The sequence below is a fragment of the Pseudonaja textilis genome, chromosome Z, assembly GCF_049901715.1.
Source record: "Pseudonaja textilis isolate UNSWEBS1 chromosome Z, rPseTex1.2, whole genome shotgun sequence".
NCBI classification, from domain to species: Eukaryota; Metazoa; Chordata; class Lepidosauria; order Squamata; family Elapidae; genus Pseudonaja; species Pseudonaja textilis.
This window is the reverse complement of record NC_142008.1, coordinates 128,612,897-128,635,104: the sequence shown is the minus strand read 5'-3', so window position 1 is coordinate 128,635,104 and position 22,208 is coordinate 128,612,897. Positions and strand designations below refer to the sequence as shown.

Sequence of the window (22,208 nt, the reverse complement as noted above, 5' to 3'; positions counted from 1 at the left end):
AAGGAAAACTTGAAAACAATGAATTTCTGAACAGGATGCGTGATGGATATGGATCCATCACGTACTCTTACTCTGCAGAATTGTTTACCTTGGCAATTTTTTATTAAATCAAAGAGAAACATGTACTAAGAAAATATAGGCAGATTGGTCTAATAGTTAAGCCTCCACGCTAGAAAGTGAGAAACCATGAGTAATAGTCCTGCCTTAGCCTTCCCCACCTCACAGGGCTGTTGTTGTGAGGAAAACAGGAATAGGAATGTATGTTAGATATGTTTGAGCTATTTGTAAAAATAATAAAAGCAGGATACAGATAAATAAAAATAAATAGATATGTGGCACCAAGAAAGAACTTCTCGTTGACAATATTTCCCACTAGAATTACCCAAGTTATACTGAATTAACCGTTTTTCTGGCTTTGCATAATATATGGAGGAGAAATTAAACCTCCAAGCTGGGGTTGTGCAACATTCATTGTCAGGAATAACAAGCAAACTAAAGTTAAAATTAGCCAAGCCTAGTGTATACAGGTAGTCCTTGATTTATGACCAGAGTTGGGACCAGTTGTTAAGTGAGTCATGTCTGATTTTATGGCATCATTGCTAAGGAAATCACTGCAATTGTTAAGTGAATTATGCTGTCATTTAGTGAATCCAGCTTACCCAATTGGTTTTTCTTGTCAGAATCCAGTTGGTCACATGATTCCAAAAGGGGGATCACATGATCCTGGGATGGTTGCCATCATCATAAATATACACTAATTGCTAAGTGTGGGGGTTTTGATCACTTTGGGATGCTGCAATAGTTGTAAATTTGAGGAATGATTGTGAGGCACTGAGTGCTATTGTAAATTCAAACGGTTGCTCAATGAATGATTACAAGGCAATGACTACCAATAGTGTAAAAGCAGCAAGTAACGGATGTGGTTAACTGATGTGGTTTAGCCCTTTGGAAGGAAAGATCTACTGTTATCTGACTGGTTTCTATGTGGATTGTGATATAGAAAAAATGCACAGTGTCTCTTGGAACAAGGGTGGGCAGTGTTCAGGCCTATGTACAATTTGTCACCGTATTTATCAAAAGAACTTAGATAAGGAAGGCATGTGGAACACAGTTTTTGGAATTCCTCCCCCCCTCCAGCAGTGGGGTGACCTTAAGGCAGATTTAGAGCTGTCCACAATCGCCTGTAGCTGTTGCTGCATACCTATATTTTATATAATGAGCTGGTAAGGCCACACTTTGAATTCTGCATCCATTTTGGTCACCACGATGTAAAAAAGATGTTGAGACTCTGGAAAGAGTGCATAGAAGAGCAAAAAGATGATTGGGGGCTGGAGGCTAGAACATGTAAAGAACGGTTGCTGGACTTGGGTATGTCTAGTAGTTTAATGAAGAGAAAGACTGATGGTAACATGACAGCTGTGTTTCAATATTTGAGGGGTGCCACAAAGAAAAGGGAGTCAAGTTATTTTCTAAAGCCCCTGAAGGCTGGACAAGAAGCAATGGATGGAAACTAACCAAGGAGAGATCCAATCTAGAACTAGGAAGAAATTTCCTAACAGTTAGATCAATTAATTATTAGAACGACTTGCCTCCAGAAGTTGTGAATGCTCCAATAGTGGAAGTTTTTCAGAAGAGATTGGACAACCATTTGTCTGAAACGTTACATAGGGTTTCTGGCCTGAGCAGGGGGTTGGACTAGAAGACCTCAAAGGTCCCTTCCAACTCTGTTGTTCTATATTCTATTCTATATTCCATAGTATATTGCAAAGGGTTTGATGGGTAAACAGAAGTTGCAGAGGGCAGCAGATGCAAATACCTGCCAAATCCCAGCTGCACATTGTGTGGACGTGCGCACTCTGCGCACTGTTTGGTTCCAACTTCCTGCTGGGAGGTAGTGGAAGGCAAGGCATGTTAGCTGACAGAATGTTTGCTGTCCCTGAATGACAGTAGCATACGTTCCATGCAGTGCAGTGCAGCAGATGTCTACTCCAGCCTTTGTGTGTGTGTGTGTGTGTGTGTGTGTGTGTGTGCATGCAATCTGCTCTAGGTCACATGACCAGAAGGGGGCTTAGAACGGATAAGTCATCAACATTCCAAGCTACTGCTTAGCTGCCCCTCCAGAAGGCTGCATTAGGAGTATTTGGGGCATTTAAAAGAAAAAAACAAAAAATGTTGTATGCAGTATAGCTCAACCTTGGCTCTTGAAGCTGGCTGGGGAATTCTGGGAATGGAAGTTCTCATACCCTCAAGAGACCAACGTTGAGAAATAATGCTCTACAATCCATAGTCAGATCTGGCTGATCTTTGAACACTCTCCTGAATTTGCCATAGCTTTTCTTCCCACATCAAACTTAATCCTGTATTGTTTCATTTCAGGTAGTCCTCGACTTACAACCACAATTGAGTCCAAAATTTATGTTGCTAAGCTAGACTAGTTGTTAAGTGAATTTTGCCTCATTTTATGATCTTTCTTTCCACAATTTATTTATTTATATACACATAGATATAGACATAGACATATACACATACATACATACTTACATACATACATACATACATATATATTCTGAGGTTTTCGCAAGTATTTGTATGTGGATCTTTGGTTATTCAGGTTTCCTCCTGCGTAAAATTGGAAGTATCTTGGCAACGTTTCAACGAAATCTCATTCGTCATTTTCAGGCTTATGTCTTCGGCTTTGTGCTTCTCAGAGTAATGTGAGCTTCGACCCATACATGAAATGAATGGACGCCCACCATGAAGATGTGGCACGACCACAAACACGAAGCCAAACAACAGGATCACAGTTCACCAACTCAAATCCCCCGGCAACTAAGACTAACCTGAGCACAACCAACCCCCCACCTGAACAGAACACACCCCCAGACAATCAGAACACAGTCAAACCCCCAACCAATGAGAACACCCCCCCCACCCAATCAGAACACAGCCAAGCCCTCACCCAATCAAGTCAACCCCCCACTAGCAGTTAAAAGGAAGAAGCAGCTGCAAGCTCACATTAATCCGAGAATTACCACTGTCACCCGTCATTGCAAATCTGTTCATGGAAGAATTTGAATCCAGAGCCCTAACTAATGCCACCCACAAATACAAACTATAGCTAAGATACATCGATGACATATTTGTGATTTGGCCCCATGGAAAAGAAAACCTAAACCATTTCCTAACACACCTAAACAGCACACACCCCAGAATCAAGTTCACCATGGAAACGGAAACAAACAAACAACTACCATTCCTAGATGTACTAATCTACAAAAAAACAGATGGCACACTAGGACACACTATATACCAGAAGAAAACACACACCAACAGCTATCTCAATGCCCAATCCCACCACCACCCAGCACAGATAAACTCCATGGCCAAAACACTAATCACCAGAACCAAGTCACACATAAAGACTGAACTATGCACCCTGACTAAAGTACTGACAGCCAACGGCTTCCACAAAAGCAAAATCACTGGCTTGATCCACAAAAACACACTGAGACATAATGGAGACCTAGAAGATGAACAGACCTATGGAACAGCTGTCCTGCCCTACATAAGAGGTACTACAGACAAAATCAGTAAAATACTACACAGGCATCACCTCAAGACTGCCTTCAAAACAGATAGAAAAATAGCCATCCTAAGAATCCCCAAAGATAAAATTGACCTGGAAAACCAAGGCATATATGAAGTCCCCTGTACATCATGCCCGGCCACAGACATTGGACAGACCAATAGAAGAATAAGTACCCGCCTGGATGGACACAAAAATGCAGTAAAAAAGCTGGAACACACTTTGTCACTAATCCAACACATGAAAGCCACAGGTCATAGCATCGACTTCAATGGCACCAAAACCCTAGCCACTATAGAAAACCCCAGCCACAGAATTATCAGAGAAGCCATAGAGATTGAAAAAAGACCTGAAAGCATGAATAGAAGAGATGATTCCACCAGACTGTCAATTATCTGGAAGCCTGTACTCTCAAACAAAAAAATCTCCACACCACAAGCCAGGCAAATACCTGGGCACAAACAGATCCCCCCGATACCTCCAGCTCAAACACACCCCAACCAGGCACCCAGATGAAACCTAGCTTCCTAATAAATGATAGCCGTCCATTTACTTGGAGCCAAGCTGCACTAAAAGTCTCCAATACAGGAACACAATGTTGCCAGTCAATCAAGACACACAAAAAAGCCACAAAACAGACAGAAGATATTAGAAACACCAATCAAGCAGAACACAGCAAACTCCAGGACCAATAAACACAGACCAAGTCTCCCAACCAATCAGGATGAAGAAAAACCATTCTGGCACAGCAGTAGGCTAGCCCCAAACTTAAAACTGAAACGGCTGTGAAAGTCTGACTCACAGACGAACACAATACAGAAGCCTGATGATGGCAGATGAGATTCTGCCGAAACGTTGCTACAACTTTAAAAGCACAACTAGAATGACGTGGGAAAATACCCAGACAAAGCTGAATACCATACATGTTTTGCTTTTTTTCTGATTTCATTCTATTTCTTTTTTTTTCCTTATTCATATACACTACGTGTAAATTAAATCAAAATTTTAATCTTTAAAATTGTAATTGTTAATTTGTAATGATCAAATTATATCATTAAATTAACTTTTTATCACATTACATAAATTTAAAAGTTTCTTAATTTATATAAAGACTATAAGTTAGTTTTTATATTATAGCTTAAAAGTTAGAGCGGCTCATCCCACTCGTGCTGGCAGAAGAGGCATGGTGTGGGTCCCGTCATCCTGATTATTGCAGCTCATGGAGCCCAGGAAGAGGGCCTTCTCTGCTATTGCTCTGCTCTCTGGAACATCTTGTTCCAAAGAAAGGATGGGAGGGTTGGCCCCAACCAGGGGTGGGATTCAAATTTCTTAACAACCGGTTTTGTAGGCGTGGCCTAATTTGTAGGTGTGACTTGGTGGTCATGTGACTAGGCAGGCGGGGCTTGTATGTAAATATTATAAGTATTTATGTAAATATTGATTTTTTTATTAAAAAGAGCAACTTTTACACAAAAGCAGGCAAAGCAGGCAGGCAGATTGAGTTAGTCACAGAATCACAGATTCACTTAGAGATTTATCTATCTGCAATCAGCTTGCTGAATCTGCACTGAAAAGCTTCAGTCCTAAGGAAGGTTCGGCTCTGCTTTTCGATTAGCTGGAAAGCAAGAAATCCAAGGATTTCCTGATGTCTAGCTAATCTAAATCTCCTGGCAGAGCAGAACAGCTAATGGTCAGGGGGAAAAAAAGGAAAAATAGCAACTTATCAAACCAGGCAAGTTGGATGGCTCGCATGCCAGGTAAGGAGTGAGTGGGAGGGGAAGGGAGGGGCCAGCCAGTGGAGTGATTTGATGGTTCTCTGAATGTGTGTGCAGTGTTCGAAAGAAATCGTCAGCTGTGCCTCCTGGACAGCTGACAAGCACTGCGTGCGGGTGCACAGCGTTTGAAAATCCTCTTCTTTCCTGGTTTTTCAACCTCAGCTGTGCTGCCAAAGCAGCTGAGGAGGGAAAAGCAGGGAATAAGGGACAGCCTAGAGCCCGGGCAGGCGGGTGGGCCAAACACTGAACTGTTTGGTGTCAGCTGTTCTTCGCAGCTACAGGTTCTATGAAACAGGCCGAACCAGTAGCATCCTATCCCTGGCTCCAACCTTCCCAATCCTTTCGTAAGGGCCTAAAGAGGCTCTGCTAGTTGGTTTGGGGCCTCAGTAGCACAGTGGATTTGTTGATCGAGTTACAACAGATCCCACTTCCCCCCATTCCACCCCCAATCTCCCCACATATCCTTAGATTTTAATGTTTGATTAAATATTTATTTAAAATATGGCATAGACAGTATCGTCACCAGATGTATTTGTAACTGACTGACCAACCACACTCAATTATATAGTGGTCCTCAATGAAACTACATTTACATGGAGGGAAGTAGGCAGTGGGTACCACAAGATTGTCTTAGGCTCAGTTCTCTTCAACATCTTCGTAAACAATTTAGAATGGGATGCGGTGGCTCAGTGGCTAAGATACTGAGCTTGTCGATCAGCAAGGTCGGCAGTTTGACAGTTCGAATCCCTGGCACTATGTAACTGAGTGACCTCCCATTACTTGCCCCAGCTTCTGCCAACCTAGCAGTTTGAAAGCATGTAAAATAGAGACCACCTTTGGTGGGAAGGTAACAGCATTCTGTGCACCTTCGGCATTTATTCATGCCAGCCACATGACCATGGAGACGTCTTCGGACAGTGCTGGCTCTTCGGCTTTGTAATGGAGGTGACGAGCACCGCCCCCTAGAGCAGGAAACAACTAACACATATGTGTGAGGGGAATCTTTACCTATAAACAATTTAGAGATGAGGGGATAGAAGGGGAACTCATCAAATTTGCGGATGACACCAGGTTGGTGGGAATAGCCAACACTTTAGAGGATAGGCTCATGATCCAGAAGGATCCTGGCAGACTTGAACAATGGGTCCTATCAAGCAAAATGGAATTCATTGGTGAGAAAAATAAGGTTTTACGCTTAGACAAGAAAAACCAAATGCACAGGTATAGAATAGGTGGTGCCTGGTTCAACTGCAAGAAGGATCTAGGAATCCTAGTAGACAGCCACTTAACTATGAGCCAGCAGCGTGCTGCATCTGCCAAAAGCAGCCAATGCAACTGTAGGCTGCATGAACAGAAGGATAGTATCCAGGTCATGTGAAGTATTAGTAGCATTTTATACTGCTTTGGCAAGGCCACACTTGGAATATTGTGTCCCGTTTTGTGCACCATGATACAGAAAATATGTTGAGACTCTAGAAAGGGTACAGAGAAGAGCAACAAAGATGTTTAGAGGATTGGAGGCTAAAACAGGATGAACAATTGCAGGAACTGGGTGTGTTTACTCTAATGAAGAGAAGGATTGGAGTGGCATGATAGCAGTCCTCCAACATTCGAAGAGCTCTCCCAACTGATTGTGTGGATGTTTGTAGCTGGATATGTGGTATAATACTGAGACTCTGAAATGTGAAACTTGACTGTGGCCAGACAATAGCAGGTGTAACTGTTATTATTTTGTTACAACACCCTAGTTATAATGAAGCAGTTGTCAACTTGCCAAGCCTCTATGAGGCTTCTTATCAGCTATTTTTGTTAAAGCTGTACAGAAATCCTGGATGATTTTTGTCCTGATCACCCCCTAACATCTAACGTCCATTATAGAGATCAAATCACAAAATAAAGGGACCTTGGCGGTCTTCTAGTCCAACTCTCTGCTCAGGGGGGACACCCTATATACCTTTCTGGACAAATGACTGTCCAATGTCTACTTAGAAAACTCCAGTATTGAAGCACCCGCATCTTCCGGAGGCAAGCCATTCCACTGATTAGCAATAGCAATGGCACTTAGACTTTTATACCTCTTCACAGTGCTTCACAGCCCTTTCTAAGCAGTTTACAGAGCCAGTCTATTGCCCTCAACAATCTTGGGTCCTCATTTTACTCACCTCAGAAGGATGGAAGGCTGAGTCAACCTTGAGCCTGATGAGACCTGAACTGCCAAACTGCTAGCAGCCAGTGATCAGCAATTGAAAAATTGAAAAAAAAAAAACACAATTGAAAAAGTCCAGAAATATTTCACAAGAAGAATTCTCCACTCCTCTACTCATTGCAGAATACCTCATGCCTCCAGACTTGAAACTCTAGACCTAGAAAATCTAGAACTACGCCGCCTTCAGTCTGATCAGTCCTTCAAGCATCGCATATATCTCTCTCCACAAATTGTGAAGCAGGTCCTACCACCTTCGCCAAAGAGATCACACACCCTGAAGTGACAACAAGCATTGCAACATCACCAGCAGATCTTGCTGGGTCAACACTTTTACAATTCCCCCTTATGGGTGGATGGGATGGGAGCTGCTTTGAAGGAAGGAAGTGACTGCTTTCTGAAGTACCAGAAGGTCTGGCTGGGTGATGTCAAAGATAATGACCCACCAAGACCACAATTTGGTCACAAAGAAGCCTTCTTCCTTTCCACAGCAGTTTTCTCCAGCATATCTGGCATACTCACATATAATAGGATTAATGCTGACCTGAAAACCTACTTGATAGAGAACAGATTCTTTGGGCGTGTTTGGATATGCATGAGTGGGAACTTTGATGATTTGCTTGCAGTCATCTTGATATTCTGGAAAGTATGGCCTATCTTTTAAAATACACACGCACAAAAGCTCTTCAAGCTTCTGATGAGATTTTGTTCACATTTTCAAAAGTGGTTTCCCATTGCTGAATTAAATAGCTCTCCATCCACGGTTGGGTTGGTAGAAAAGTGGTTGCACCCATTGCTGATCCTTTCTTTATTGTCTCTTTAGGATCCTTGGTGCTCTCTGAGCTTGGTTGTTTTCTTGCAGATGTTTCGCTACCCAATTAGGTAGCATCATCCATGCTAGAAGGGAGTGGGGTTTTCTATGCGTATACACAAATAACGCTGATGATGTTATAGAGTTGGGTTTGAGTAAGGAAATGTCTGCAAGAAAACAACCAAGCTCAGAGAGCACCACAGACCTTATGATTACATTCTGAGCCACAAATAATTTCCTCTAATGGTTTAGTGTCTGTTCTGAGTCACAATGTAGCTCTGCTGATTTTGCACTTTGCATCCTTTGAATGGCAGTGGTTAGTTGAATCTTCTGGATCTGTTGCCTTCCTTCTTTATTAGTGGGAAGAACATCAGCCAATCATGAATCTGGAGAATGGAACTGACCCAGCATTGCAATCTGTCCATCTAGGCTCCTTTTCAACGTCACTCCTATAGACTTCCATCCTCTGCTAGGGAGGCTGGGCTGGGTTTGTTTCAGTGTTAGATGACCTTAGCCTTGTAGTGCATCACATGTTGTTATTACTTCATTTTACAGTTGCTTTATATTTCACCATGGCATCGTTTCACCATTACCCTATATTCCTGTTACGCTGTTTAAAGATCCAGCAAGTGGTTGCCTATGCCACGTGAACAATTGTGCTTTGTAGTTTAGGGACACAATGTGGTTGCTGATGTAGTTGCCTAGTGGGTCAATCTGAAAGAGGCTATCTTGTCCTAAACTGCCACTGGTCACTTACTTTTATGTTTGCCACAACTGATGGCAACACATAACATATTTTGCACACTTGTAATTGTGACCGGATGCAAATGGGGGGAAAACATCACCAGATTGTTAAAGATATCTTCAACCTGTCTCTCACCTGGGCTGAGAATGAGATGGAGGCAAATTCACAAACACCTAGCAGGAAAATGGTGTTGCCAAAGGTTGTTTATGCTACAAAGCAGTGGTTCTCAATGTTTTTTTCACCACAACTTCTCTTTAAATACCTTTTGTGGCCATGGATGCCCAAGACTTTACTTAAGTTAAATCATAACATTTCTTCAAGACTTCGCAGACCCCATGTGATGACATCATGCTCCCCTAGAGGTCCACGGGCCACAGGTTGAGAACCACTGCAGTAAAATTAAAGGTTTCCCATGTCCAGTCATGTTTGGCTCTAGGAAATGGTCCTCAACTCTGTTTCTTAGCTGAGAAAGGCAGGGTTGTCTGTGGGCATGTGGCTAGCAGACTATATGCCAAAGTGCTGTTACCTTCCCACCAAAGTGATACCTATTCATCTGCTTGCAGTTGCATGCTTTCAAACTGCTAGTTGGGCAGGAAACTGAGGCAAGTAACAGGAGCTCACTCCATCGTGCAGCACTCGGGGCTCAAACCAGGCGGTTAGTTTTCCAGTTGACAAGCTCAGTGTCTTTAACCACTGAGCTATCATGTCCCCCATTTATGCTATATTGAAGTGCAATAGGGAAAAGCTTACATCTTTGGCATGCCTGAAAATAATATCTCAATTTCTTGAACATATTTCATTATTGGAGGTGGCAGAGAATTTCCTGTTGATGTCTACTTTTTCTTACTCTTGTTTCTTCTTTTCCAAGCCTCCTTGTCTGTCCTTATTTCCCCACCTGAAACCAGCCCCTTGGATCCAATTTCCCTGGGGGTTTAATCTTCTTTCATGGTTATCTTTCTTTGGAATTAAATGGAAGCGGGTGGGGGCCAAGCAAAGCAGCAAGATAAATTATGCTGCAGTAAAAAGGCAGGACATTCACACAACCCGCTTGGCCATGCAAGATTTCAAGAATAACACGTTCCTAAGAAGTTCATCAGAATTCTCCTCTTCTTTTAAAGAAATCTTGAAAGTCCGTTCTCTGTCATAAAATTAAATGAGAACCAATAAAGAAAACAAAACAGGATTACTTCTCTGTCTGTTGTGAGTTGAGACCTCTGCTCCTCCAAATCTCTAATCAGCAGGTAGCTCCACTCCAACCCTGCAGGAATTAAAATTACAGGTACTCCTCACCTTATGACCAAAATGGAGCTCAAAGTTTATATTTTTAAATGAGAAATTTGTTAAGTGAGTTTTGCCCCATTTTACGATTTTTTCTTTGCCACATTTCTTAAGTGAATCACTGCAGTTGTTAAATTCCTACCATGGTTGTTAAGTGGATTTGGTTTTCCTATTGACTTTGCTTGGTCAGAAGGTCACAAAAGGCGATCAAATGATTCCAGGATCCTGCAGCAGTCATAAATATGAGTGAATTGTCAAGCATCTGAATGTAAATCACATGACCCTGGGGATCCTACAAGGGTTGTAAGTGTGAAAAACAGTCACAAGTTACTTTTTTCAGTGCCGCTGTAACTTTGAACCATCACTAAACAAACAGTTATGTATGCAACTAAAAACTTCCAGGCACTCTTGTCTTTTCAGAGTGATTTGGTGGATGGTTTCTTTTCTTTTCCTGTATTTTTTTTTCAGAGAGAACTTAAGGATAAACAGTGCCTATGAAATTGTTCTATTCTGTAAAGGAGCATGTTGAAATAGCAGGCAGCTTTGCAGATGCTCAAGGCCTCTTTCCATATTTATTTTCTTCTTCCTCCCTCCAGCTATTGGTGTCTAAATGTGGTGGCTTCGTAGATGGGTTTTGTAGGGGGCTGTAAACAAAGCTATGTGGCGATTAAAACAGGTGACCTGAAAGTCACTGAAGGATAGCAAAAAGATGAGCAAATTCTTAGGCTTCAACCAATGGCTAATTTCCTTCCTTCCTTCCCCCCTCCCTCCCTCCAGTATGTGGGGTCTGCAAGAGCAACAGAAAGGTAGACTTGTAAAGACCATAAGGACCAGCCTAGGGTCATTGTCCACATCCGGAGAAGGCTTGGTTGAGTCAATCTAGTCTAGAAAGACCGTGGAATTTATTTATTTTTAATGGAAGAATAAATTGCATCATTTGCTTACTTTGGGGACTGTTTTTTCCAGCTACACTATTAAGGAAGATATATTCTACCTATGCATCTTAATTCCTGTTTTATAATGCCTAAGGTAACAATCTAGTACTTACCTAAGAGTCTGTAGATTAAAAAGTGGATGTACTGTAATTATTAGAACAATTAGTTCCTCCTTAGTTTTTCTTCAGATGTAAACAAGAATCTTCCCTTTATTTAATCAATTCCTAACCTTCTCTGCCTTGCCAAAGTTAAACAACCCGTGGCTGTTTACAGTGCAAATGAACATTTAGCTACCATAACTGAGTTGTCTTTTCTAGAGCAAAATGTGCCAAATTTTTTACTAATGGGACAAATCCAAGTTAAGCTAAGCAAATCTTGACTTTCTGCATTAAGAGATTAATTTATTTCATCGTTCTTCCTTTTAGCTGTTTGTTGCCTTAGCAAGGGTAGTGACTAATCCAGTTCCAACTTTTTGATTTGGAGATTGCATTGGCAAGCCATAGTTGTTAAGCTTGGTCCCTTCAGCATTTCGAGAAATTCAGGAAGCAGATGGTATGTTGTGCAAATACAACTGTTGGACTACTGGAATGGCTTAGCTTGGCAACCTATTTTTATCTCCTGGGTCTGTGACAGGGGTTTTCTCATGACCCAGACTGACACATATAAATTTCTTTGGCTGTTTGTCATAGTGGCAAACACTTGCCAGCCCCAACACCTGAGGGCCACAAAATAGGACAATGCTTTAACAAAGCAATGGCAAAATGTTTCTCATTAAAAAGAATGTCGGATATTGAATTGATATAATTTATATACTTGGCTTACGACTTGAGCCCAAAATCTCTATTGCTAAACAAGACAGCTGTTAAGTGAATTTTGCCCCATTTTGCATCCAGTTTTGGTCACCACACTACAAAAAAGAGAAAAGAAGGTCTGGTGGGGACATGATAGCTGTATTCCAGTATTTGAGAGGTTGAGATACTACTGGTTTAAGGTAGGATATAGGTAGCCTCAATTTGCGACCACAATTGAGCCCCAAATCTCTATTGCTAAGCAAGACAGCTGTTAAATGAATTTTGACCCACTTTACAACCTTTCTTGATACAGTTGTTAAGTGAATCTCTGCATTTGTTAAGTTAGCAACATACGGTTGTTAAGTGAAGCAGGTTTCCCCATTGACTTTGCTTGTCCGAAGGTCACCCAAGAGAATTGCATGACCCTGGGACACTGCAACCATCATAAATATGAGTCAATTGCCAAGTGACTGAATTTTGATCACATGACCATGGAGAAGCTGCCACAATTGTAAGTGTGAAAAAGCCAATTTTTCAGTGCTGTTATAACTTTGTACAGCCACTACAAAATGCTGTGGATATAGTGTAGACCAATGGAACTCACCTTGCTTTTAGTCTGATCGGGCTATGTTTGGCTCTGGGTTAAAAGAAATAGGGGACCCCAAGTACTTGCCCAATTTTCTGTCGAACATGTCCCGGAATTTCTCCATCAGGTTGTCTTCCCAATCGCTTTCTGTGATGCTGTGGATTCCGGTGAAATCAATCCCCAATAGCTTAAACCACTCAAGTCCCAGCAGACTTGGCCGGCCCCGGTCGACCACGGTTAAAGGCAGCATTCTGGAGTACTTTCGGAAGCTCACTCGGAATTCACCTATGCCAATGACGGGAATCTTGTTCCCTTGATAATCCTTTAGGATTATCTTTGTTTGCTCAGCTGTCCTTTTGTCAGGTTGGGAATTAGACTTTAGATGGTGTCCCAAGACACCATTGACAGAAGAGATCCGGAATCCACTTCCATCCGACATTGTTTACCTTCTATCGTGACTTGAACGTGGACTTTTCTGGCACTTGCCGTGCTGGAGTGGCCCACTGGCACAGTCTGGTGCATTTCTCTCCTTGCTGTGGTCGACTCGTTGTTCTGTCATTTCCAGCTGAATTGGCTCCAGTGGTTCTCAGGTTGATTTCCTTGGTTCCTTGGGTGTGTGCCTTGTCTTGGCCTTCTGTTGCTTGGCTTGAAGGCTCAGCATGATCTCGCGATGTGTCCTCTCTGCTCTCATTGTTGGCAGATGGCATCATGGAAATGGCATTCCGATTGGAGGTGATTTCCCTCACAACCCACACACCAAAATTCCTTCTGCTTCCCCTCTAAGCTTTTTTGGCATCTTTCCGAACGTGGTTGGTTCACTTCCTCATCATCGCCCGATCCCAACTTAGACTTGAGTCCTCATGGTGAATGGCGGCAGCATCCTTTTGTGGGGGTTGCAGTGTCTTATTCATCTTCCTCATGGCAGCGGAGGATTTTTGGGATGCTTCAATGGCTGATGCTTCTTTGATCGCCTCCTTTAGCGTTATTTTAGGTTTTGTAAGGAGGCAGCTTTGTAGTGTCAGGTCCCCAGGACTACGTGATCTTTCATCACCTCATCCACATTCAGGAACTCGCATGCTCCGGCAATGTCTCTCAGGCTCGCAATGAAGTCATTGATGCTCTCTCCAGTAAAATTCGTGCTTCTTAATTAGGCTGGATACCGGTGGGGTATAATGGGCCCAGGCCATCGTTTTTACATCTCTTGGTGCTGCGAGAGCTTTAGCCATTTTGAAACGGTGGGGCCACAATGCGTGAGGAAGATGGCTCGTTTCCTCTGTTCCGTAATATCCATCAGGTCGCTGCTTTCCAGGAACATCTGGAATTGGTTGACATAGGATTCCCAGTCCTATGGGAACGGTGTGTCGAACGGTGTGGGTGGCATATTGTTCCCGGCCATGTTAAGTTCTTTGTCCGGTTACTTTAGTATTTTAGTATTTTTAGTATTTATTTGATTTGTCAAGATACAGGTATAAGAATAAATATAGTTTTGAATACATGAGATAGATACTTATAATAAAAACAAAAACAATAGGACAGGGACGGTAGGCACATTGGTGCGCTTATGCACGCCCCCTACAGGCCTCTTAGGAAGTGGGTGAGGTCAATAGTAGACAGTCTAAGGTTAAAGTTTTTGGGTTTTGGGGAAGAAACCATGTGCTCATGATCCCGCTTTTCTCAGAATCACATCTTCATTGCCAGTGTTAAATTGTGGGCGAGAGATAACGCAGGAGGCTCCGACTGCTTAGCTTCTTTATTGCATTGTTCAGAACAACTCGCAATAGCCATGGCAGCTCCTTTTACAACGGAGCTGCTCCCAGCTACAATCAGTGACAGCTCTTTAAATTCCTGCTGCCGTGGACCAACCAATCAGAGGTGCATATGTATATATTTAACAGACACTGCAGGGAGGGACCTTCTTTGTAAGATGCCAGAGTGAATTGAGGCACATAAAACTAGTTCCAGCATCTATACGTTGGCACTAAAAAACCAGTCCCCAATAATTACTATGGCTCATAATTTTGACTGTTTGCCAAGCATTCCACCAGCATTTCATATCGAGAGCTATTTTCCCATCCATGATTGTTTGTGTGAGAAAGGCAGGAATTGCAGGTTTCTTCTTTTAAATTCTAAGAAATCAAGTAAGAGTAGTAAATAAGCTTTGTGGCTGATGCCCTGAGGTTTTGGTGTTCCATTCTTAATTTAAGTCAACAATGTTAGAATTTCTGTTGATTCTCAAGTGTTCAAAAAAAGCAAGGGAAGAAGGATGCTCCTGAAATTTACTGAAGTCCTTTAAATTTCTGGAGAATCCAGAAAATCCCAAATTAGGTTCTTAATGAACAGGAGTTGAATTGATAGGAAAGTTCTCCCTTCAAGGAATTAAACCAAAATATTATAGTTGTATTATAAGCAATTTTTGGCCGTGCAAATTTCTGTGGACTACACTCTTATTAAGTATAGATATTCCTCAAATTAAGCTTGCTATTTCATTTATAACTCCTGATGGTTAAAAAGCCACCATATGACTTTGCCTGATGTTATGACCTTTTTAATGGTAGTCATTAAGTGAACTTGGCAGTTTTAAAGTGAACACTGTGGTCATTAAGCAAACACCAGGATCATTAATTGAACTCATTTTGATCACTTTGGAGCATTTTTTTTTGCCAGAAACTGAAGTAAACTTTGATTTCTATGAAAACTGTAAATTGCTGCCATTTAACCAGGGGGCATTTCAAATATCTGTTAATGAAAGCCAGTTTCTGATAGCCAAAAATGCAGTCTTTTGACCCCCAAAGGAGGAAGGCAGCAAATATCGGAACTTCAAATTTTTAAGTTCCTTTTTCAGGGTCTGTCATAACTTTGAACAATTGCTAAGCGACCGGTTTTATGTCAAGGACTACCTACAATAAGAAGATGTTTGGATTTTGCCCCTCAATTGCTCCCCTGCAAACTGTGTCCTGCAAATCTGATCAGCTTGTTTGCCCATCTATCTGCCTTCTGTAACCTCTTAACTTCAGGTTGGCTGGGGGATTCTGGGAATTGAAATCCAATAATCTTCAAGTTGCCTAAGAACCCGAGTATCAAAGAAAAGAGGGAGCATGATGGCTCAGTGGTCACAGCCATTGAGCTTGTCAGCTGGAAAGCTAACAGTCTGGGATTGTGACCCGAGTGTTGCTTGATGGAGTGAGCTCCTGTTCCTTGCTCCAGCTCCCTATCCACCTTGCATTACAAAAGCATGCAAATGCGAGTAGATAAATAGGTACCACTTCAGTGGGAAGATAACAGTGTTTCATATGCCTCGTATAGCCATGCTGGCCACATGAACATGGTAACGTCTTTGGACAATGCTGGCTCCCTTGGCTAAGAAACAGAGATGAGCATTGCCCCCCGGCATCAGACATGACTGGAAAGGGAAACTCTACCTTTATCAAAGAAAAATAAAATAGAAATAAAACCCTACTTCTGGGTTTTAACTAGAAATGAAGATCAGGGAAGAAAAAGGAGATATTTTCATTCTCTCCTTAGTTCCTTGATCAGTAAACATCAGTTTATTTGGTGACCATTTGAAGTTACAACGGCACTGAAAAAAGTGACAGGATCATTTTTCACACTTATGACCACTGCAGCATCCCCCATAGTTACATGATAAAAATTCAGATATTTGGCAACTGGACTCATGACGGTTCCAATGCCCTGAGGTCCTGTGATCACTTTTTCCGAATTTCTGACAAGCAAAATCAACGGGGAAGCTGGATTCACTTAACTACCGTTGTAACTAAGTTAACAACTGCATCGATTCACTTAACAAATGTGATAAGACAAGTCGTAAAATGGGGCAAAACTTGCTTAACGAATGTTTCAGCAACAGAAATTTGGGGCTCAATGGTGATCTTAAGTCAAGGACTACCTGTACTGAAAGTGTCCAATCAGAAACCCTCCAAATGTCTATAGCTTCCAGCATTCTGTACTGACCTCACTTCTGTACAGGTAGTCCTTGACTTATGACCACAACTGGGCCCAGAATTTATGTGGCTGGGTGAAAAATTTGTTAAGCGAGTTTTGCCCTGTTTTATGATGTCTTGTCACACTTTGTAAGTGAATCGCTGCAGTTGTTAATTTAGTAGCACGGTGGTTAAGCGAATCTGGCCTCCTCGTAGACTTCGCTTGTCGGAATGTCGCAAAAGGGGATCGGGAGACCCTGGATGTTGCAACCATCATAAATATGAACCAGAGGGGCCAACCATCCAAATGCAAATCGTGAGACTACAGGATGCTACCAGGGTCACCAGTGAGAAAAGGGCCCTGTCACTTTTTTCAGTGTCCTCGTAACTTCAAATGGTCATTAAATGAACTGCTGTAAGTGGGGGACGACATGTATTCAGGGTCCTTAGATGTGTGAAGACAGAGCGGTTGAGCAAAATGTGACAAGACATCATAAAACAGGGCAAAACTCGCTTAACAAATTTTTCAACCAGCCACATAAATTCTGGGCCCAGAATTCCGGTTAGACCGGAAGCCTCCAAAGTCCCTTCCAACTCTGCCATTCCATTAGTTACACGTGATTCAAGACTGGGGCGCTGGCCTTCCAATCCCAAAGCCCGACCCTCTGTGGGTCAACTCATTCTGCCTCATGGGCTGGCTGTGCAGAGGAGTTCCTCCTAGTATGAAAAAAACAGGCAAACCAAAATCACCAACAGGCAAGTCCCTGGGGAGATGGTCCAATGCCTTTTGTCTGAAGGTGTGTCCAATTTCTCTGCCTACCCAGAGCTTCCTTCTCCCTGGGAGGAGCCAGCCTATAATAAAAGCCGTGTTTCCTAAGACTGAAAGACACTCCTGCACCAAAGCAGTTCTTTCCAAGACTTCAACGCCAGAAAGAGCCAAGTGGAACAGGTAAGCAACGGGGAGAAACCCTACCAGTGGTAGAGTTTCAACCCAAGAGAAGCCGGGCATTTTTTGACCTTGATGTGAAGTTCCTCACAAATTTGTGGCTCTCTTCTATCTCCAGCAAGGAACCTGCTTTGCTGTCAAGGACTTCACGGAACATCCTTGTTGCAAGATAGATTGGGAAACATAGATGGGCTGATTCCAGCTAATTTTTGGAAGCAGATGTGTAATATAGTGGTTCAGATGTGGGATTAGGAACAGAGAAAGCCAGGTTTGAGTTTATTCTCAGCCTTCACAGCTCACTATATGACTTTGGGCTAGCCTAGCCACCCTTTGTCAGCCCAGAACCCAAGGTAGTGTAGTGGTGAAGGTAAGAATACGGAGATGCAGACTGTAGGTCCTTCTCAGTCGTAGAAGCTCAGTGAATGACAAGACACCAGTCCCTCCCTTTTGACCCAACCTATATTCCAGGTTGTGGTTATATAGGAAAACAGGTGAAAGGAGCACCACTCCCACAACATAGCTCCTGCAAGAAAGCCAGGTTATAAATCACATCTATAATCAGCCAACCAATAGGTACAACTGCCCTTATGCAGGAGGTTGGTCTGGGGAGCCTGTGGCATCTCCCATCAGATTAGCAGCCTTTGGAGGTTTCCCAATCTCCATTGGGTAAGGCTGCTTCTGTGCATGATAAGCTTTACTGGTGACCCATGAGCAGCGTCAGAATTAGGTGTAAGCTATGCAAACGTCCGTCTAGAGCAGCGTTCCCCAGTCTTTCCAGCTAGGCAGCCAGGGATGGGAGTAGGGGTGAGTGGCTGGTGCAGGCACACAGCTTCATTTGTGCTAGAGGCTCGCGTGCGCCTTCCACTCACCAAATGGGCTTTTGTGCACAAGTGCAACCAGCCTCTGCTCACACGAATGGAGTTTGCACATGTGCACGTGCTTACTGCCCACAGGAGTAGAGCTTCACATGTGTGCGCACTGGCCCATTTCTCCCGTGGCCCAGTTCTGAACAGGTCACAGCCCAGTAGTGGGCTGCAGCCTGGGAGGGCGGGGTTGGTGACCCCTGGTCTACATCTTTCCATGTTAAGAGAGCTCTCAAAATGTCGCTGTATTTAAAGTCCTGCAGTTTTACTATGATGTCATAGGCAGTGATGGGATTCAATTTTTTTTACTACCAGTTCTGTGGGCATGGCTTGGTGGGTGTGGCAGGGGAAGGATACTACAAAATCCCCATTCCCTCCCCACCCCAGGAACTTGCTTTCCAGCTCCGTTCTCCTGCGCAGGGCAACCAAAGAAGACCCAGCCGATCAGCTGGGACTCAATGGGAGGCAGAGAATAGATGGGAACGGGGTCAGTCAGAGGTGGTATTTGCTGGTTCTCCGAACTACTCAAAATTTCCACTACTGGTTCTCCAGAACTGGTCAGAACCCGCTGAATACCACCTCTGCATGTAGGGAAGCTTCCATAAACCAAGCCTTCCTTCCCTCCCCCCTCAAATGTCTGCAGAAAGGCCTATTTAAACCCATCACTGGAGGTCGTAGAACCCCTGTTGACAGTTTAAAACAGGCCATGTTTCTGCAGGCATTTGTATCTTCTGTTTGGAGAGGCTGTTCCCCACCCACCAAGATTTATTATGCATCCTGGCATCAGGCTTGCCAACGTCAGCTCTTAGGTAGCATTATTCACTCTTTCCAATTGCCAAATGCAGTTTCTGCAGTTTCCTTTAGCTCAGGGATTTATCATACTCAGATCCGTCCTGCCAACCAGATATACAAACAGGATCCCTCAACATGTAGAGGGCAACCTTTCCCAACCCGTAGTCTTGCAGTACAGCTAGTCCTCAAGTTGCAACCATTTGTTTAGTGACTATTCAAAGTTACAACAGCACTGAAAAAAGTGGCTTATGATCATTTTCCCCACTGCAGCACCTCCACGATCACATGATCAAAATTCAGGCACTTGGCTATTAACTCATATTTATGAGAGTTGGTTGCAGTGTCTCAGGTCATGTGATCACCTTTTGCGATATTCTGACAAGCAAACTCAGAAGCCAATTTGCCTACAGCTTAAAATCCAATACAGGTAGTCCTTGACTTACAACCACAACTAAGCCCACAATTTATGTTGCTAAGCAAGACCGTTGTTTTGCCCAGTCTTGTAATGTTTCTTGCCACCATTGTTAAGTGAATCAGTGCAGATGTTAAACTAGTAACGTGGTTACTAGCTGATTCACTTAACAACCAGGTTACTAGCTTAACAACTGTAGTGATTCACATAGCAGCAGTGGCAAGGAAAGTCACAAAATTGGGCAAAACTCACTTAACAACCGTTGTGCTTAGCAATGGAAATTTGGGGCTCCATTGTGGTCATAAGTCGAGGACCAATTGTGTTGGATTTTAACCTTTAGGCAAATTGGAATAGAAGATGTTGAGAGAGTGACGTGTTGAAAAAAAACTACCTCCTTTGAAATGGAATTACTTAATTAACCTTGAGCATAGTTACCATGCAAGGTATTGTTTGGGCAGGTAAGTAGGAGGGAGAAACTCATGAATTTCTAGATCCCAGAAGGCCAGCCTCCTCGGTTGTCCTGCTTTAGTAACCTGCCCGGAGCTTTTTTTTTTAAAAAAATAGAATATAGAACATAAAATCATAGGGCTGGAAGGGACCTCAAAGATCTTCTAGTCCAACCCCCTACTCGAGGCCATACAAACTACGTGTGGGAGGAAAAGATTGGCTCCGTAGTCTATTAACAATGTGCTTCCTCTGTGCAGGTCCAATGGGAAGTGTTGGTTTTCCATTGAAATTATCAGCATGTATCCTGATCTTCCTGATCCTGGAAAATTTCTGTGTTGCTATCCCAACTAGTAAGTTTTCTACCATGTGTCACCTTCCTACAAGGTGGATTTGCAATTTCAACCTCCTTAATGGCCAGTTTTAGAAAATTATCTGGACTCCGTCATCCGCAAAGGAGAGAAATTTGGTATCAGTCGGTCCTAGTTGTAAATTAAGAGTTTACATTTACCAAAGCTAGACTACAGGTAGTCCTTGACTTATGACCACAATTGAACCCCCAAATTTCTGTTGCTAAACAAGACAGCTCTTTGCCCTATTTTACAACCTCTTTTGCAACAGCTGTTAAGCGATCACTGCAGTTGTTAAGTTAAGTAATGTTAAGTTGTAAAGTGAATCTGGCCCCCCATTGACTCTGCTTGTCAGAAGGTCGCAAAAGGGGATCACATGACCTTGGGACAGTGCAACCATCATAAGTACATGCCAGTTGCCAAGTATCTGAAGTTTAATAACATGACCATGGGGATGCTGAAATGGTTGTAAATGAGAAAAGGGGTCATAAGTCATGTTTTAGTGCCATTGTAACTTTGAAGGGTTACTAAACAAATGGTTGTAAGTCAAAGACCACCTGTACTTTGAAGGAGTCAGTCCTTCAAAGGATCCTGTGTGTTGTATATAGACATTTGCATACTCGTAATACAATGTTCCGATTGGACAAGCACTGCCACCTAGCGATTGGTGGTTAACAACGGAATATGATTGGCCGCCTAAATGGCGGGAGGTTTAAAATGATGCCATTGGTTGCGAGCCGTGAGCAGTCGCTATAAAAGAGGCTGCTGCGGCTCGAGTTTAGTTGAAGTTACTGACAGTTAAATAAAGAGCTGAACTCAACTCCGGTCTCGAGTCTACTTTGTTCTGGCGATAGAACACTGGCGATGAAGGTGGAATCGAGGGGACAAAGACCGTAAGCACGTGGCAACGAAAGCCGAGAAATCAACGAGATGGCCGGCAACAACTTGCCACCCGCACCATTTAACCCAGCTGAAGAAGACTGGGAATCATATATTGACAGGTTCCTGATGTTCCTGGAAAGCAATGAACTACAAGGAATCACTGACCAGAGGAAGAGAGCTGTATTCCTGACGCATTGCGGACTGACCATTTTTAAGATGGTGAAAGCATTGGCGAGACCCTATGATGTCAAACAGATGGCATGGCCGGACCTGAACTGGATGCGGAGAGCCCATTACGTGCCCGTTCTGTCCAACCTCATTCGAAGACATGAGTTTTATAAACGGGATCAACGAGAAGGCGAGAGTATTGGAGGTTTCATAGCGGCACTAAGGGACATTGGAGGAGCATGCGAATTCCTCAACATGGACGAAGCCATGAGGGATTGCATGGTCCTCGGATTGAGAGACACTACCCTGCAGAGCAAACTACTAAATCGACCCAACATCACTGTAAATGAAGCCATCGCTGAGGCAACCGCAGCTGAGTCAGCGAAAAAATCTGCGGCGAAAATGAAACAAATGATTACGGCCAACAGCCCAAGCCAGAGCAGAGAAAAGAAAGCGGAAGGTACCCAGAAACACACTACCACAACCACCCACCATGAAGACATCAAGTCATCAACCAACTCTGAGGAAGAAGATGAAGAGGTAAACAGACTCCAGTCAGAACGGAACCGGTGAAAAAAAAGAGGAAGGAAACTTGAATTTCAGTGTGCCGGATGCGGAAGAAATCACCCTTGTTCTAAATGCTGTTTTTTGGACGCCATCTGCAGACACTGCGAAAAACGGGGGCACATTGCAAGGGTCTGCC

At 43.1% G+C, this 22,208-nt stretch overlaps 1 protein-coding gene across 1 annotated transcript in view; it reads left to right on the top strand.

Annotated features, from left to right (window-relative positions):
- Positions 1-22,208, top strand: part of LOC113443749 (carbonic anhydrase 4-like) — a 73,319-nt gene that overhangs the window by 34,093 nt on the left and 17,018 nt on the right. Inside the window, exons 3-4 of the mRNA XM_087918278.1 lie at positions 17,473-17,597; positions 20,366-20,458. Of these exons, the coding sequence (XP_087774404.1) occupies positions 20,371-20,458 (88 nt within the window). The 5' untranslated portion in view covers positions 17,473-17,597; positions 20,366-20,370. The remainder of the gene's footprint in view (positions 1-17,472; positions 17,598-20,365; positions 20,459-22,208) is intronic.